At 38.1% G+C, this 19291-nt stretch overlaps 1 protein-coding gene across 3 annotated transcripts in view; it reads left to right on the forward strand.

The window, feature by feature from the left end:
- RIGI (RNA sensor RIG-I) overlaps nucleotides 1-13481 on the forward strand; it is a 33676-nt gene extending 20195 nt beyond the window's left edge. For 2 of the 3 annotated variants that reach the window (XM_039875607.1, XM_039875608.1), the window contains 5 exons: nucleotides 1002-1092; nucleotides 3201-3371; nucleotides 4510-4661; nucleotides 11004-11147; nucleotides 12802-13147. In XM_039875607.1, coding sequence (XP_039731541.1) covers nucleotides 1002-1092; nucleotides 3201-3371; nucleotides 4510-4661; nucleotides 11004-11147; nucleotides 12802-13098 — 855 coding nt within the window. In that variant the 3' untranslated portion in view covers nucleotides 13099-13147. Of the gene's footprint in view, nucleotides 1-1001; nucleotides 1093-3200; nucleotides 3372-4509; nucleotides 4662-11003; nucleotides 11148-12801 lie in introns of all 3 variants that reach the window. The other variant, XM_039875606.1, reaches the window with a different exon arrangement.
- Nucleotides 13482-19291: the final 5810 nt, after the last annotated feature.

Below are 19291 nucleotides of genomic sequence, written 5' to 3' on the forward strand. Positions count from 1 at the left end.
TGGTTTCCTATTGCTGATAACAAATTGCCCAAAAACTTAGTGGCTGGAAACAACAAACATCTATTATCTTACAATATCTATGGGTCAGGAAGCTGGAAAATCTTAACTGGGTGTTTCTGGCTGAGGGTCTTTCATGAGACTGCAATCAAGCGTTGGCCATGGCTGCAGTCATCTTAAGGCTTAACTTGGGAGAATCAGCTTTCGGCCTCACTTAGATGGCTGTTGGCGGATCTCAGAAGATGTGCTTCCAAGCTCATTCATGTGGGCCTCTCCACAGGGCTGCCTCACAGCGCGGCAGCTGGCTCCCCTAAAGTGAGTGATCCAAGAGAGACTGAGAGAGAGTGCCTGATAATGGAGGTCACCATCATTTTGTAACTTCAGCTCGGAAGTGATAGCCCATCATATTTGTCATATTTTATTCATTAGAAACAAGTCAGTGAGTTCAGTTCACACTTGGGGGGAGGGGACACGAGGATCTGAATACCAGAAGGTGGAGCTCATTGAGGGCTCTTTTAGAGGCCACCTGCCACATCTTTGGTTCCTTTTATCAGTGTTTTGTTATTTACACTATACGGATGTAGCACATATTTTGTTAGACTTATACCTAAGTATTAATTTTTTAATGCTGTTGTAAATGGTGATTTTAACCTTTTTTGTTGTTGCTGATATATAGAAATAGAACTGATTTCTGTATATTGATCTTGTGTGCTAAGCTCTTGCTTAACTCTCTTACTAGTTCTACATACCCACTATTCTGAACTATGCTTTTTTTAATTTGAAAAATAATCTCAGAGATTAAACTGTATCGTATCACAAAGATTTATATCTTATGGTTAATTATTGCATAGAATTCAATTTCAAGAAGTTTTTGTTCTCAAGTTTGTTGGTCTAAAAACTGTGTACTAGCTTAAAATTTTTTTCTTCTTGAATATATTTCAATATTGAATTAATACAAATGGCATACAAATAGTGTCCAACTGATAACTGCTTTTCATTTTCAGGCTTTAAAGAAATGGATAGAAGAAAATCCTAAACTCAGCTTTCTAAAACCTGGCATATTGACTGGACGTGGCAGAACAAAACAGAACATAGGTATTTATATATAGTAGACTATATATAAGAATATATAGGATATATTGAAATTCTTTTTTAATTCCAGTATCAATCAAGGTTCAACCAGAGAAGTAAAACCAGTAAGAGACTATACATACATACATATATGCATATTTACATACACATATATGTATATACACACGGATTTATTACAGGGAACTGACATTCACAATTGAAGTGGCAAAGCAAGTCTGAAGTCTGTAGGGTAGGTGGTCAGGAGCAGGCTGGAACCCCACAGGCATGAGCTGTTTGGAGTCTCTGAGCTCAGGAAATGCCTAAGCTCTTTTTTAAAGGGCTGACTTGACTGGGTCAGGCCCACCTAGAGTGAAACCCCTTTTGATTAACTTAATGTCAACTGATTAGGAACTTTAATTACAGCTACAAATTCCATTCATAGAAGTACCTAAATGAATGACTGATAACTAGTTCAGCCCAGTCAAGTTGACATATCAAAAAGCTATCACAAGGCTCAAATGGCAAAAACTTGTAGACATTGCCTCCTCCCCTATGTCTTGCAGAAAAAAACAAAGTTATTTTTTCAAATGTTGTTTGAGCATGTCACTCTTGTGCTCAAACTGGAAATAGATTAACTGGAAATAGAAATGTTCTGTCTCTATTTGATTGTTAGTCTTTAAACCATAGATGATATTGCATGTATTATATATTTTACAATTTAAAAAATAGTTTAAGCAGACAATCCTGAGATCAAGCAAGGTAAGGCTGCCTCTGTTATTATCCAGGAGGGTCCTCAGCGGCCAGCTCTTACCTGACATTCTCAGCCGTGCTGCCCACGCCCCAGTGACCAGCAATGACGGGTCCTCACTCTGCTCCTCCTATTTAGTGTTGTTTATCATAAGCAGTCCCCACCCTGTCAGTCTTCAGTCATCACCCTGGCACTTTCCCTTTATACAAATTTTAAATTTCATGAATCTAAAAAGCAAATTCAGATTTTGTTAATTTGGCTTACTGAATGAGGTCCTACAACATGAGTCCAATTTGATTTTTCAGCTTTGTTATTTGCTCCCAAAGAAGCATTCAGAAAACTTTTAAAAATTTGTTTGTTCATTTATTCATCCACCCATCCACATTTATTTAGAACTTACTCTCTGCCAGTCATTGGGCCTCCTTTCCCAGCCACCTCCACATTCCCACAGTATCCAATTCTGTCTCCATTTCATTGCTCATCACATTGAATTAGAGCTTCTTATTATATCCTTCTTCCACAAACTATGAGCTCCTTATTCATAAAAGTGGACCTCTAACCACCATATCCTTATTTGACAAACCATAATGTTGAATAAATATTTGAGGAACAAGTGGATGAATAGGTTCAGAAATTAATGAAGTGTGGTGTCTGTCATGGGCATGCTCATTGTTCAGTAGAAAATGATGGTGAAAGGAAACTCTAACAAAATATATCACAAGATTTTAGCTGCCAATATACTAGGGAAGAAATGGAGCTTTTATAAATCCTATTAACTCTGAGGTGGAGATCACTGAAATCCTTTCTCCCCTTAGTATAACAGTGGCTGAGAACTGCACCCTTTTAGGGTCCTAGACTTAAAAATTCAAGGTCCGGTTCTGCTGCGAACTAGACTGTCAGTTTACCATACTTCTAAAACCTCAAGGTCTTCATCTACAAAGGGAAATTGTAACACTTAACCACATCAACCTAAGAAGGCTTTGTGAAGTTTCAATAAGAAAGTAGATGTGAAAATGTTTTGTCAACTGTTAACTCCTATACACATGCAGAGGCATTATGATTAGTTAATATTTTTGCAAAAAAAAAAAAAAAATTTTTTTCTGAGGCAACATGAATAAAGCCACACAGCTAGTAAGCACCACAGCTGGAATTTGAACTCTGGCAGTCTTGTGGCAGAGTCTAAGTTGTCACCACCCTAAATGTCCTCCTTAGAATAAAGATAGGAATAGGCCCTACTGCCTAGCGTGTTGAGAAATCATGAATATAAAGCACTTATCACAGTATCACTTGGCATGTAATAAGTATTCCATAATTAATAGCTATTTTTTTAAGAGTAAAATTCCCTCTTTGATAAGTTGTATAATACCTTCTGACCTTGACACAGGAATGACCCTCCCAGCACAGAAAGATGTATTGCATACATTCAAAACCAGTGGAGACAACAAGATTCTGATTGCCACCTCGGTTGCTGATGAAGGCATTGACATTGCTCAGTGCAATCTGGTCATCTTGTATGAGTACGTGGGCAATGTCATCAAAATGATCCAAACCAGAGGTGAGAGAAGCTTCGATGCCATTATTAAATAGCTGCTAATTTGTCTAATTTGTGAGTGTCTGCCACTTCAGCCTTTCTCCTTTACTGAGCCATGCTCGGGTGTATGACTTATGGTACAGTGCCCTGTGGTATCACTGGCCCTAAAGGTGGCTTACTTAATCAGGATTGGGTGGCCACAGTTTTGTCCACTAACATATACCCTATTTAAATTCTTGTTCACAATGAATACCATATATTTGACCAACATTGACTGATATATTTATGGAAGGATAATTCTCATTTGGATTGAGGCTTTGGCAGTCAGCATGTGGGCCTTTCATGCTTGTGCTGCCAATGGGCTCCCTGTATTCCAGAAGAGATACTCTAAGGAGCTTGCCTGTCCCACTCAAACTAGATAGTCACTTTACTAGTCTCCCTTTTTTCAGTTTCCATAACAACAGCTGCCACATTACCTTTCCTGAGCATGTCACTTCCCTATATAGAAACTCCAGTGGTTCCCCAATTTACTTGATGTTAAAGAGTTTTCAAATCCAGCACCCACTTATCTTTCCAACCTTATTTCCCATTTTCCCCTTTATTCGTTATTCGCTTCAGCCAACCTGACTTCATTTTTCCCTTGTTGAAGGATGATTTTCATTTTACCTCTTCCCCTGCCTCCTTATCACCTATCCCTAATTCTCCCAGCTGGAAATAATCTCTCTTTTGAATGTCCATAACCTTTTATATCTATCTGTCAGCACTTCTCATTTTCTACCTATATTCTGGTGGTTGTGAACATATCTCATATCCCCATTTGCTAGAAAGGATCTGTTTATTATTCATCTTAGAGCCCTCACAGTGTCAGCCTGAGGGTTTGTGTCTGATTGTTTAAAGCAGTGTTTCTGATAATATGTCTGGCTGATCACACTGCACCGTGGAGACCCCAAGGAAGCCAGTCTAAGGTGGGCTCCTAGTTTATCTACATGTTTAATGCACAGGTGCACACCTGCACATGAGTCCGTGCTCTAACAGCTTAGTTTAGCTTCCCTAGAAAGTGGGATTAAGTGACCAAAGTTAAATTTTAGGGACACCCCATTCCTTTGCTTACCTATTATCAGATTTATCAGAGACACCAAATAAAATATTTGTTTTCTGACAGGCAGAGGAAGAGCAAGAGGTAGCAAGTGCTTCCTTCTGACTAGTAATTCTGATGTAATTGAAAAAGAAAAAATAAACATATACAAAGAAAAAATGATGAATGACTCCATTTTAAGACTTCAGACATGGGATGAAGCAGTATTTAAAGAAAAGGTAAGTCTTTTCATCTGTGCTACTCTTTTAGAATCTGTTCATAAGTAACAAACAGGGAGCACGAGCATGGTTGGTACATTTTATCAGATGGCTCTGAGTGTTTGTCGTATTAGAACACTAAGTTTAATCTTAAAAATTTATCTGCAGTGAACATCAAATTCATTTCTGTTTAAGTCTCAATAAGATTAAAATATATTTTATTAATGCTAATACCTAAAGTTATGTTTTTAGAGCTAAAAAGCCAACTGACCTAGAATTGCTCTTAAGTTGACAATTCATCTTGAGAACAGCACCCTAACACTGCAGGACAGAGCCCTTCTTAATCTTTTCCACAATACTCTCTCTTTCTAACATCTGGAGTGCTCAAAAAAAAAAAAAAAAGCTCCCATTGTACTGTGAAGGTGTCGGAATGCTTCATTGTAGCTATGGGTAATAATGTGTACCTTGGAGTGACACGCCTGTTCGGTTCAGCCTCTTGGTAGTGACTACATTTTATTGTCATTTCCTTTATAACACTGAAGCATGGAACCAAATCGGGGAATAAAAGACACACAGAGACACACAGGCATGTGTGCGTGCACATACACACATGTATGCATGAACATGCCCACATGTGCAGGCACACCCACACTTTCTCCAGACTCCGCAAAGATTTTCATCTCTGAATCTCTCGAAACCTTGACTACTGCAAGGCTGGGAGAGAATTTAAGCTTTAACATTGGAATTAGTTGTTCCAATACTGATTTTGCCACTTATAAGGTGTGTCTTTTAAATTGTCAGTCTCCTTATTTGGAAAGTTGGAACAGTAATGGTATTTAACTCACAGGGCAGTTTTGGGGATAGGATGAGATGTATGTGTTGCTTAGCGCAGTGCCTGGTGTAAAATAAGTGCTCGAAAAATGAGACTTATTGTTGGACAGAGGCATGGGGCTATACTTTAACTTCATAAAGGTGAATCTTACAATCCAGTAGGCCAATTTCATAGTGTCCATAATTTTAAAAAGTTATAATACCTATGCTCAAAAAGTATTGAGAAACAGTGATGTAAAGCAAATCAACACCATTTTTAGGACAAAAATACAACTTTATGTCAGTGTTTTACTCATTTTAAAAAACATTTCTTCCTAAAGTCTGGAGACTAAAATATTTAAAAGCACTTCTTCCACATTTTTGTGAGAAAGGAAATTCTTTAGTTTCTCTTAATTTTTCTCCTTAATTTTAGTAAAGGATAGAAGTTTTTCACAGAGCCACCTCCCCATTTTGTAGGCTGGTGGGGATGTTACCAGTAAAGGCTTTAAAACCATATTAGCTTTAATCCCCATGGCATGAGTTTTATCCCCTTCAGGGTACCAAGCTACTTAGACTCATGTGGCAGAAGCAATAGAGTAAAAAGCTATCGAGGAAGATAGAGGCTGGATCCAGGCATAAACATTCTTTGGTAGTCAGCACACCAGATCAAGGAGTAGAGTGAGGAGAAAACGGGTTACACATCTGTTGAGTTAGGCTATGGAATAGCATTTGGGATTCCCCTAATACCCATAAATAGAAAATGGGCAGAGATGGTAAAGGATGAGAGGAAGCCCAGAACAAGTATAGCTGGGAGTCACTGGTAGCTGGTAATTATGTGGCAGCCAGGAGCTCGGAGTCTTGGTGTCATTTCTGTCCTATCATAAATGATAAAAGAGGAAGGCTTTGCTTTCATAGACTTAGTAGAAGTATAATAAGGTAGGGGAAACCTTACATTCTTAAAACTAAAAGGAATTCTGGATCCTGGGGTGAGACCCTTTTCTGTGGTGTTTTGATAAGGGCTCGGGTGTTGGATCTGAGCACCATGGTCCCTGCGTATGGGCTGTAATGGGAAGAAGAACTTGCATTAAACAGGGAAGGGAGTTTGGAGCTCTTTAGGGCAGTCTTTGAGTAAGTGCGGAGGGAGACTGTACGCTTTCTTTCCTAGCCCCACAACTGCGTCATCCGTTGGCTGCATGTGGCCAACCTTCCTTAGAACACTGTGGTCCCTGGGGGAATCTCTGGTGACTCTGCAGCCATTTTAACCTCTAGATGGTCCAGAGTTAACTAAGGACTGATTTCCATGATGAAGGCTTCAGGATTCAGTAGTATTTCATTCTGGAGGAATAAGATATAAAGGTATTTTTCACAGTTCCAGTTGTGAAGGGCCAATCGGGAATTGCAATGAGGAAGCCTACTTTCCTTCCTCATGGAGTAGAGAATAAGATATGGGAGTGAAAGGAAGTTCATTTTGACCAAAGAATTTCAAACATGGTGTGTGCCCATGACCATGCACAATCAGGGTTTCATAGTTTTGCTTTATCCACCTTAGTGCATGGAAATGCTGCTGCTTGGAGCAGGGAAGCAGTGTGCTCCAGATTTCATTTATGACATAGGTTAAGCCTCTTTACTCAGTTACTGAGTTAGTTTTCAGCACAGCAGTATTAGTTTTAACTTACTGGGATTTATTGCCTATAGTAACATTTAAAATGTTTGGGATTATTATTTAATTGAATTTAGTGTATAATTGAATATCATTGGATATAAGTGAATTTTTAAAAATTAGATGCCCAGAGGGCGAGTTTATATTTTTACCCTCTTTCCTATCACATTTCCCCCATCCCCCAGCCTGTCTCAATAATTAAAATCATATATGAGAAAAGGAAATTAAAATTATTCATAGGGAAATGTTCACCAGGTAGTCCAGGAGTTTCGCTTTCAGAAATTTATCTAAAGGAAATAATGGTAACAGAAATAGAAATAAGTACACGTAATATAACAAACAGTTTTACAGCAGTGAAAAACTGAATTGAAAACAGGAGGCGTAAACATTCCTTATAAAAACCATGAAGATAATTTCAGGTGGAATGAGGCAGAAAGTAGGGTTTGGAAAAGTCATACTTTGATTGTTCTCCTAGCCTACATTCCAGGACTACATTTATTTGTTTAAATCAAACTTTATTTGAATTTGAAATGCTTTTGAGCTCAATGGATTCTCTGTGAACGATCAGTAACTAGTTAGGAGATGTAAGGGGAGGGAGGTTTCCACTCATGGTGACAATAATAATTGCAGCTTACACATGCAGAGCATGGGCTCTCCACCGAGCCCTGCAGTAGAGCCTCTTATTATATCATTTTATAGGAGGGAAACTGAGGCAGGAGGAGATCAAGCGTCAGGATATCACAGGGGTGGAGCTGGCAGAACCGATCTGTTTAATTACTGCCCCTACTGGCCTAATCAGAAATGTCTGAAGCATAAATAAAGATGACTATAAAACTTCTACTGAGATGGGGAGCACAGCACAGGGAATGCAGACAGCAGTAAGGTAATGGCCATGTAGAGAGCCAGAGGAAAGACAGAGTAATCAGAGGGATCATTTCATAAACTATATAAATGTCTTGCCAATGTACTGTATACTTGAAACTAATAATATATATTATGGTTATAATTATTATCTCATATATGGTTATAATTATTATCTCATATATGGTTATAATTATATATATGTATATACATATATATATATATATATATATATATACACATACACACACACATATACACATAAGAAAACTTAGCTGGTAAAAAAAAAAAACTTCTATTGAGAGACAAGGGGTAAATGAAGACAAAAGGAAAGAAATGCTATGCTCTTGAGTGGACTGACTAAATATTTTAAAGATGAGCCTTCACTCTAAACTCACTTATAAGTTTATCGCAACCCAGAATCAACGTATAAATATTTTCAACTTGATAAAATAGTTTCAGAGTTTATATAGAAGAATAAATAGGTAAAAATAGCTATGATATTTCTGAAAAAATAACTGTTGAATGGTAATTGCCCTGTGCTATACTAAAGTAGAAACCACTATTGTTAACATTGTCATGGTTCTTAGCCTAAGACTAGCCTAATGGACCGAGGATAACCCTGATGAGTATTTAACCTGTACCAGGTGGCCTAAGGTCATGTTACCTCCCAATAGCCCACGAAGTAGGTGCTATCATTGCTCCCATTTTGTATTTGAGGAAACTGAGGCACTTGCCCCAAATCACATAGCTGGTAAGTGTAAGAACAGGATTTGCACCTAGGCAGTCTGGTTCCACCTGGAACACTTGAAAACGCTGTCTAATAGAGGCAGCACCACAAACTGGTGAGACAGGGTCGATCCTTTTACAGCTGATATTGTGGAAATCACCAAGTTCTTCCTTTATGATGTTTCAAGATTTCTTCTTTTACATTTCCTTTCGTTTAGAAAACTTTTTGCCATTCTTTTAAGGAAGTTCTGCGGGTGAACAAATTTTTTTAGTTTCCCTTCATCTCGGAATATCTTGATTCTTCTTTATTTTTGCAAGATGTATTGCTGGGTATAGGAGTCCAGGTTGAGGTTTTTCTTTCAGCATTTGAAAAATATTGTGTCACTTCGTTCTGGCCTCCATGGTCTCTGATGAGAAATTTGCTGTCATTCAGATTGTTTTTCCTCTCTAGGTAAGATGTTATTATTTTTTTCTGGCTGCTTCTAAGATTTTTTCTTTTGTCTAGTTTTTCAGAAGTTTAATTATGATGTATCTTGGTGTGGATTTCTTTGGTTTAACCTAATAGGTATTTGTTTAGCTTTTTGAATCTGTAAGTTTACATTATATTATGTTCAATTTGGGAAAAGTTCAGCCATCATTTATCCCAGTATTTTTAAAGTTATGCTCTCTTTTCTCCTTCAAGGACTCCAGTGACATGAATGTTAAATCTTTTTTAATAGTCCTAAAGGTCTTTGAGGTCCCGTTTATTATTTTTTTCAGTCCATTTTCTTTCTCTTGTTCAGGTTGATTCTTTCTCTTGTCCCCTCCATTCTGTCATTGAGCTCATCCACTGAGCTTTTTATTTTGGTTATTGCATCTTCCAGTTCTAAAATTTCCATTTGGTTCTTCTTTATATCTTCTGTCTCTTTGTTGAGCCTTTACATTTGTTCATGTTTCAAAAGTGTTTATGAATGCTCACTGAAGCACTTTTACTGTGGCTGCTTAAAATCTTGTTATGTTAGATAATTCTAACATCTCTGTCTTCCTATTGGTTGTCTTTTTAAAATTCAGTTTGAAATCTTTCGGTTTATGATATGAAGAGTGATTTTTTTTTTTTATCAAAACTCAGACATTTTCATATTATGAGACTCTGGGGAAGAAGTGAGGATACTGTCTCCTCACTGCCAGGTGGAGGTAGAAGTCTAGGTTACTTGCTAAGCCAGCGAGGGCGAGGCTCCTTATCATTGCTGGGTGGAGGTGGCAGTTTCAGTTCCCCACATTGTCTCCACTGACACCACAGACGAGGGGGACTACCATTCAGCAGGGCTGACGGCCCTGGCTCCCTATTTGGCCCTTTCTGACACTACGAGATGTGAGTGTTGGGGTGCTTTGTTACAGTCTTGCAAGGCGGAAATCCAGGTTCCCCACTCATCTTTTGCTGGTGTGAGTGGGGGTTGGATCATGGTTTTATTTGTTTTTTGTTTTGTTTTGTTTTGTTTTGTTTTGTTTCTGTGGTATTTGGCTACAGTAGAATAGTTACTGTTAAAAGTTTTCTGTCTTTCTAGGCTGCCCTTTCCTGGCCCTTTGATAGAGAGAGTAGGCTTTTGTTGAGACTTTTTTTTTGTCTGTGCCCATAGGCATTTCTGGTTGCCAGCTTCTTCATCTCCAATCTGGGATATATGAGATGAAAATAAAACCCAGAAAACTTACTACCATGTTGTTCCTAGAGTCCTGAGGTTCCTAGCTGGTCTGCTTTTCACTCTCCACCCTTTAGAATCGTTTTATGTTTATTTTAAATATAATGTCCAGCATTCTTAGTTGTACTTAGCCAAAGACTAAATTTTGAAATAGAATGCAGTCATACTAGACATACATTTAACTTTACTGTAATTCAGCAATAGTCTCTGTGGTCAGAATGGGAGAGATTAAAAGATTTTATGCCTGCCGTTCCATTCAATGGGTTTATGCCCTAGAAGTGGTTGTAATTATGTCTGAAACAGTCATTTCATGTCATGTGTCTATTTGTGAAGGATGTTTTAAGTTTTATCAGCTATTAAAGTAGAAAGCATGGTTCATATAACTAGTTTACAAACATTTTTAGTGCTTTTATGGGCATCTTTGATGAGGAAATTAAAAGACTAATTGGAGGCCACAGTTAAACATTGACTAACAAAGAAGGTAAGACCAATAAAATTATCTATGGGATTTTTATAAACAAAGTCAGATATGTTCATGGAAGTTGTATGTAAATAAAGAATGAATGATTACATATATCCTAGTTATACTCAAATCACATTTATGACGTGTTGTTTTTTCTCATGTAGGTTCGCCAGATTCAGATTCATGAAAAATTCATCAGGGATAGTCAAAGTAAAGTAAAACCTATACTTGATAAGGAAAATAAAAAACTTCTCTGCAGAAAGTGCAAAACCTTTGCTTGTTATACAGCTGATATAAGAGTGGTTGAGGTAAGCAGCCATTTTCACAGAGAGTACTGAGTCATTTTTTAGCACTAATTAAAGCTTACTATCAGTAAGGTATTTATACTAAGAATACTGTTATTCCTGTTAACATAGTCATGGTACATGTATTTTACAAAAGCTGAAAAGTTAAAAAGAAACCCTTAATGTTAAATAATAAAGAAATTGTTTTTAAAAATTGCTGCACAGCCACTTAATTAAATATTATGTAGCCATTAAAAATAATGGTTTGCTAAATGTAGTGTGGTTTCCTGGATTAGATCCTAGACCAGATAAAGGGTATTCCTGGAAAAAGTGGTAAAATCTGTAGTTTAGCTAATAGTAATGTGCTGATATTAATTTCTCAGTTTTGACAAATGTACTATGGTATGTAAGATGTTAGCATTAAAGGAATCTGGGTGAAGGGTATACAGGAATTCTCTGGACTATATTTGCAACTTATTTGTAAATCTAAAATTATTCCAAAGTAAAGTGTATTAAACAAAATGATTGTGAAGCTTATATAGTATAATGAAAAACTCCTTACAAACTAATGGTAAAGTGGAAAAAATAACCAGGATACAAAATTGTAAATATGTTATGTGAATATAGCTGTGTGAAGTAATATCAACAATACCACCATCACCACCACCAACATAAATCAAAACACTTTGTACAGAAAAAAGATTAAAGGAAATATACTAAAATGTATTCATATTTCATAGTGATATTCCATGATTTTTAAAATATTTTCCAAACTTTCTTTTTGGAATATGGATCACTTATATAGTGAAAACAAAATATCTCCTAATTTTCAGAACATGACATCTGCAGGTTAGCCTTCCATACATTTTATTTTCTTTAAACTTTTAGATAAGGGTTAGAAAAGTCTCCAAAGACAAAAACTGGATGTAACTCTACCGCTGCAGATGGAGGGGCAGGTGGAGTGTGTGGGCTGGTTCAGACGATGAGTTATTATTTCAGGGTTCTGTTTGGTCTTCAGAAAGCTGAAAGTATATTAGGGGTGATACTAGCAAGTTCCCAGACCTTTTAGAGTCTGTTTCTTTAAATCCAATTTGGGCGATTTTTCTGTCGGAAATAGCCCTTTTAGACTGTAAGTTTTCCTGAGCGACTGGTATATTTGATCTGCATTTGTTCTGTGCAGTGTGGACTTCTTTTCAGGTTTGCTCTAAAGCTGACTGTGGGTGGAGCCTGTGGACATATTGATCCTGGACCCTGTTCAGAGCCACAGTGACCCTGTGTTGTTCTTTGCTCTATCTTTTGGGTTATGCCTGTCAGGCCACTGGTGAACTCAGCCTTCACAGATCTCCAAACAAATACCCTTTTTGTTTCTGAATTAATAAAGAGTAGCTACTTTAAGAAGCTAGGTTGCCTGGAAACTTCTTACTCCTCCTCTTCAGGAGATGTCCCCTATCACCTCACTTGCCCTTCCATCTACACCCATGTAATTGCGAGTCAGGCTGTAAGAATTCTTCACTGACCTTGGGGTGAATCCATATTCCCTTCTTTCTCCATCTATAAAATAAGTGGGCTCCCACCTGCTCTTCGTCTCAGATTATTGTGGAGTTTTGTTTTTTTTTAAACAGTTATGTACTGATTCTAATGTTCTGTTTTGCACATTATTTGATCCCTTCATCTGCAGGAGTGCCATTACACTGTGGTGGGAGATGCTTTCAAGAAGTGCTTTGTGAGTAAATTGCACCCCAAACCAAAGAATGTTGGGAGTTTCGAGAAGAAAGCAAAGATATTCTGTGCCAGACAAGACTGCTGCCATGACTGGGGGATCCATGTGAAGTATAAGACGTTTGAGATTCCATTTATAAAAATCGAAAGTTTTGTGGTGGAGGATATTGCAACTGGAGTGCAGACGCTGTACGCAAAGTGGAGGGACTTTCATTTTGAGAAACTCCCATTTGATGCTGCAGAAATGCCCAAATGACCTCAGGACTCTAATCTTTAGCTACAGGGAATGGGTGACCTTGAATGAAAAAGAAATTATCCACTGTGGGCAAATCCCGAATGGCTGTCACCACCATGGCGATATTTACTTATTAAGACTTGTTATGTACTGAATATCTATCACTTAATTCACCTTCTGTTCATTGTTTGCAGTAATTTCTACTCTATCATATATGTAAAGCACGTGTAAGTGAATCACAACACTAAATGCTTTGTATACCAATAGAACTCTAAGTACTTGGGAAAACTTAAAAAGCCTTACCTTCTCTTTCTGTCCTTCCCTTTAGATCCAACTGCCAAGTACACTCCAGTAGTCACCCACTGCACATTGGGATGAATAAATGAATATAACGTTGAAAGGTTTTCCACGCTTCCCTTTCTTTCTTTAACCTACTGTAAACTGGCTTTTGCCCTTAAAAATCTACTCGAATTGTTCTTGTCAAGTTCACCAGTGACTCTGTTTTCCAGATTCCTTGGGCACTTCTGAGTCCTTCTTGCTGAGCTCTCTGCTGCTTTTGGCCTGTTGAGTACAGAGTGTCCAGCCACATTTTTCGCAGTTCTTCAAGTATGTAAATGAAAGTTCCATTTAATTCTGAGTAATTAAAAAGAACTTTTTGCTGATAGGATTTGCAAATCAGAGAACGTAGCCTTCGGCATGAACCAAAGACAGGCTCTAAGGTGAGAAGAATAAGGGAAGGAATTTAAAAGCGAGAGTCAAAGGGATGGGTTGCTAGGGAAACAAGACCATAAATTTACATCATTCATCTGACTGGTCGGGGCATCTGGACTCTCAAGGGTGTGCTACTCAGCCGTCAGAAAGTGCGGTTGCGAGATAGGAAAAATGAGTAGTTTCAGTTGACTCATGGTCAGTATTTAGTCATGGGATTTGGCCAACAGTCGGAGTCCTAAGACATGGTCAGCAGGAGAGGGGGATGGGGCGCAAGGATGGCCCAACTCAGTTTCCCTTGGGGTCTGTAAAATAAACTGGTAAAACAAGCTTTGTGGTAAAACAGACAATTCAAGGAATGCAGTTGGTCAGGTAGACAGAGTCAGAGTTTAAACTGCAAAATGGCCTAGTCAACTTGAATGGGGTGAGAGACCAGATAGCAGAATGACCTAGATATTCAGTCACAAAATTATGATATTAGAATCCTCGGGTGGTTCAGATGTAATCCCTTACATAACAACCACAGGATCTTGTTATTTCTGTGGTTCCTGCCAGTGCTGACATTCTGATATTTCACCTGAAATGCAAAGTTGTCTTTAGTCAAATGCCTGCTTGTGCGACAAGGTCAGTAAACACTAATTCTCACCCTTAAAACTGACATTAATGTTTTAATTAAAAAAATAAATAAATAAACCATCAGGTCAACCTTTCCTCAGGTGTGTCCTGTGGAACACAAGTGCTATGAGATGCTCTAAAGAAAGCATTCTGTGGTTTCTATGTAATAAGTGGCCACCTCTCCTCTCGAGTGATTTACAGCATATGCTGTCATTGTGTGTCATTGTGTCAATTCTACGGTAATAAGACCCATTTAACCTAGTGGTTCCTAAGTACACTGACGCTGGAACCCTTTTATTCATGAGACATTGTTAACATCCTATAGAAGCACAGAGGTGTCCAGCCTTGATGCTGCTGACTAGACAACCAGAACCAAATTGGAGTATTAATTTCAGGATCATACCAGTAACTTTGTTTTATCATACTATGTAATAAAACTACAAAGTTCACTCAACAAATCTGTGTTTAATATGTAGGCCTCAGATCTTGGGATGCAAATTATTAAAACCATTAAAATCATCATCTATAATTATATAATCTTCGTTCGTGATAATTTGGCCCACTGAGTGAACAAAAACGACTTGGGTATTAAATTGTTTGTGGTCATGATGTTTAATAACTTCCTCAGAAGGCAGCCAGTGGAACCTATTTTTCAGAAGTAACTCCCCATTGTTCCCATGTAGCCAGCCCTGCAGAATACTCCACACTGTCCTCACATAACCCTGAAAAGGAAACTGCCAAAAATAAGGTTCTTCATTTAAATGACTAGGAAACTCCCAATATTTTTAGCTTAGGAAATACTGGATGACAAATCTCTAAGATCACAAATTATAAACTATTACCCCAGAACTGCTAGGGTGGCCATGTCCCCTGGTACATGGAGTGGCCTAGAAGAATGAGACCATTACAAAGAGAAGGTAAGACGAGAGGGGAAATGATTAGGGAGGGAACCTGAGCTTGAGTCGTTAGATCTAATCAAGCCTGTGGCTATGGCCATTGCTGTTTTTCAAGTTTTATGAGCCAAGTATTTATTATTGGTAGTAGTAGTAGCAATAGTAGTAGCAGCAGCAGTCGTCGTCGTAGTAGTAGTAGTAGTAGTAGTAGTATTTTCTTAATCCAGTTTGAGTTATGCTTCTAACGCCATAGCTAAGAAAGTCATAACTAATAAATGTATCCTTCTCCTAGATTACTCTGCACCTACATAAAGCTGTCCAATCCAGGTGCATGTGTTTATTTGCTCCATTAAATATGTTTGTCAGTTAACTCACTGTGCACACCAAAGAATGCTTGTTTCCCTAGGAGATATCAGGCAATATGGATTTGGATAATTCTAAGAACAAAGATGGTAGGAATCACAGAGAGGAAGGAGGACGGAGACCAGCAAGAGCAGCACACTAGTAATTTGCAGAGTAAGAGGGCCAGTGCCTCCTGAGATACCAGGTAAAAGGGGCTTACTTCTTTTGCCTTGTGAGCAAGATGTGACACTGGCCAAGAACAGGATAGAGGGTGTGTTTGGAGGTAGAGGAAGGGAGTTGAGAAGTGAGGGGACCCCATTCCAGAAGTCATAACTGCAAGAACTGTTTCCCTATAACTACCAAATGCTGAGAGATGGACGCTCCCCAGATGCTCGGTAATGGAGAGCTGAGTGGGTAGAGGTCTGTTTTTTCAGCCGTTCTTAGTACTTTTATGATAGGACTGATACTGATTTGAGGGTCACAGGCTGTTTTGGTACAAGATTCTGTCTGTAATTTTTATTCATGAACACAAACTAGATCCTAGAACCTCAGAAGCAGAGCTGCTCAATAACGTATCTTGCCCTGATGTGGGAAGAGGTGATGATAGGACTCAATCCTAGGTGTTCTGATGTCCAGGCCATATCCCCTGAGTGCTAGAGTTGAGATTTAAAATTCATTACAAGGGGATTAATTTATAAGCTGTAAGATGCTCTGTTATGGACTAAATGTTTGTGTACCACCCTCCCCCCATGAAAAAAATTCATACATTGAAGCTCTAAATCTAGTGTGCCTCTTTGGAGATGGGGCCTCTGAAAAAGTAATTAAGGGTAAATGAGGTCATAAGAGTGGGGCCATGATCAGATAAGATTAGTGCCCTTATAAGAAGAGACACCAGAGAGCCAATTCTTTCCCTCTCTGGGCACATGTACTGAAGAAAGGCCATGTAAGAACACAGTGAGAAGGTGGCCATCTGTAAGTCAGGAAGAGGGCTCTCACCGGAAAATGAACTGGCTGGAAACTTGACTTTGGATTTCTAGCCTCCAGAAATAAACTTTTGATTATTGAGCTACCCATTCTATGATATTTTGTTATGGCAGCTGGAGAAGCCTATAAGACATGTGCCCTGAAACAACTACAGTGATAAATATGAGCAGAAAACTATAGGACATGAAAATCAAAAAGTTTTTATCTGCTTACCATACTTAGATGATTGCTACTATGACCTTCTTACCCGCTCCCGAACAGGGCAAAGAATGTGTTGGTTCTTCAACACTTCCATCTTACCTGTACAGCACTGATGGGGTGCTAAAAACAGGAGAACTTGAAGGTCATCAGGCTTTTGGAAGCTGCAGTCTGAGATTCACTCTGCCCTTATATTCCCAAAGTGTAGCCACATACACAGCAGAATTCAATTCTGAAGTCAAAACGTTTTCCTTGAAAATAGATTTAATCTTATTCAAATTAGAAATGTACTGTGTCTCTCTCTCCAAAAACAAATCCAGAGTTATCCTCTTGACAAATTAAAATTATTTGGGAACGGGGGAAGAATTTTGAAGACAGTAAAAGAAAACTTCACATTCCTTTAACGTCAATCCATCAAAATGCACGTAATGAAAAAACGTCAACACTTGACCTGTTCATGAGGTGTCCGAGTCATTCCTTCCAAAGGAAAGGGGAGAGGGGAAGAATCACAATCACTGCTGCCATCTGAAGTTTGAAAAAGTTCTTATCTACTCAATGACCCTCAGGACAAGGTTTCATTGAACCAAGGATAACAGAGAAGAACAAAAAAGAGGGCAGGAGACTCCTAAGAAGACTCGTTTGTGTTCAGCCAGACGTTAGAGGCTAAGAGTGAAAAACCACCATTCTGTGATCAGTAACTCTCACTACTCTAGCTTCCAAATTCAAGAAAAAGATTAACAAAAATATAAAATATAGAAACTGCTGATTTTGTGCCTAGAGGAATGGCACCAGAACTCTAGTGATCAAGAGCTCCCTCTGCCAGGCTAGGCATCTGGCGTGGAGGTGGGGGCGGGGCCATAAAGACAAGGGGTACGAAAATTGTTTCTATTGGTTTGTCATTTTTCTACTGACTCTTTTAATGCAGACATGGCGGTAACATAGAAGAGTTTTAAAATGAAGCTTTGCGATATTCTGTAATTTTGGTAGTCAAAGTTTACACTTTCTGGCAAAACATGATCATCAATGCTCTCTTTCACCTCAATCAAAGCAACAAATGAGAAGAAGAAAAAGCATAAGTGATTTTCATTGCTTCTGCAATCCAAAAGGAAAACCAAACAGAGAAAACAGAAATGAACATTCAGACAAGTCCCCAGTTTTCTCCCCTTACATCAATTAGGTAAAATGATCAAACCATCCATGCTGAGGTGGCAACTCCCAGTTGCGCTTACAGAAAGATTTTGTTGGGAGAAACATCTAGATCTTCAGAGTGTTCAACAGGGGTAAACGCAACAATATAATGCCGTATGCTTATATGATGCTGGTAGTCTTGGAAATCACTAAATGAGACAGTTGGTTAAGGTGAGTCTTTGCACTAAGCTTCTTTTTTTTTCATTTTTCTTCTTCTTCTTCTTCTTCTTCTTCTTCTTCTTCTTCTTCTTCTTCTTCTTCTTCTTCTTCTTCTTCTTCTTTTCTTCTTCTTCTTCTTCTTCAACAGCCTTCTTCTTCTTCTCTTCTTCCTTCTTCCTTCTTCCTTCTTCCTTCTTCAACTCTTCATCTTCCTTCTTCCTTCTTCCTTCTTCCTTCTTCCTTCTTCCATTCTTCCTTCTTCAGCTTACTTCTTCTTCTTCTTCCTTCTTTCCCTTCTTCCTTCTTCCTCCCATGTCCTTCTTCCCAGCTATTTCTTCTTCTCTTCTTCTCTTCTTCTCTTCTTTTTTTTTTCTTGCCACCATTTCTCCACAACTGTTTCTCTTTCTTCTTAGCTTTCATGGAGTTCTATCTCAGGAGAGGGGCAGACAACTAACTGCTGGTCAACCTTGCTAGACTACAGTGATGTTATGAGACATCATGGAGTGTCCATTGATTTCAATCAATCTCTCTCTCTCTCTCTCTTTAAAGTGAGATGTAATTTACAAATCAGAAAATTCAATGTATTAAATTAAATTAAAATAATTCATTTTTTTTTAGTATATTCACGGAAAGTAGAATGATGATTGCCAGTGGCTGGGGGAGGGAGAGTTATTATTTAAGGAGTATGAATTTTTAGTTTTTCAAGTTGGGAAAATTCTGAAGATGGATGGCAAAATGAAGAGGAAGAGGATAAAGTGGGTCAGACATATGGTGATGGAAGGACACTAGACTTTGGGTGATGTATACACAATGCAATATGCAGATGTTGTATTATAAAATCATATACCTGAAGCTTATATAATGTTATAACCAATATCACCCTTAGTAAATTTAATTAAAAAATAAAAATCAAAAAATGATTTGAATATTTTTCCAAAGAATATATATCCACATAATAAATACATGAAAAGATATTCATCATCCTTTAGGAAAATGAAAATCAACAATGAGGTATCACTTCTACTTACTGGTATGGACATGACTTAAAATCAGACAATAAGATGTATCAAAGAGGATGTGGAGAAATTAGAACTGTCACATGTTGCTGATGGGAAAGTAAAATGATG

This window comes from Pteropus medius, unplaced genomic scaffold (genome assembly GCF_902729225.1).
Source record: "Pteropus medius unplaced genomic scaffold, Ma_sr-lr_union100, whole genome shotgun sequence".
NCBI lineage: Eukaryota > Metazoa > Chordata > Mammalia > Chiroptera > Pteropodidae > Pteropus > Pteropus medius.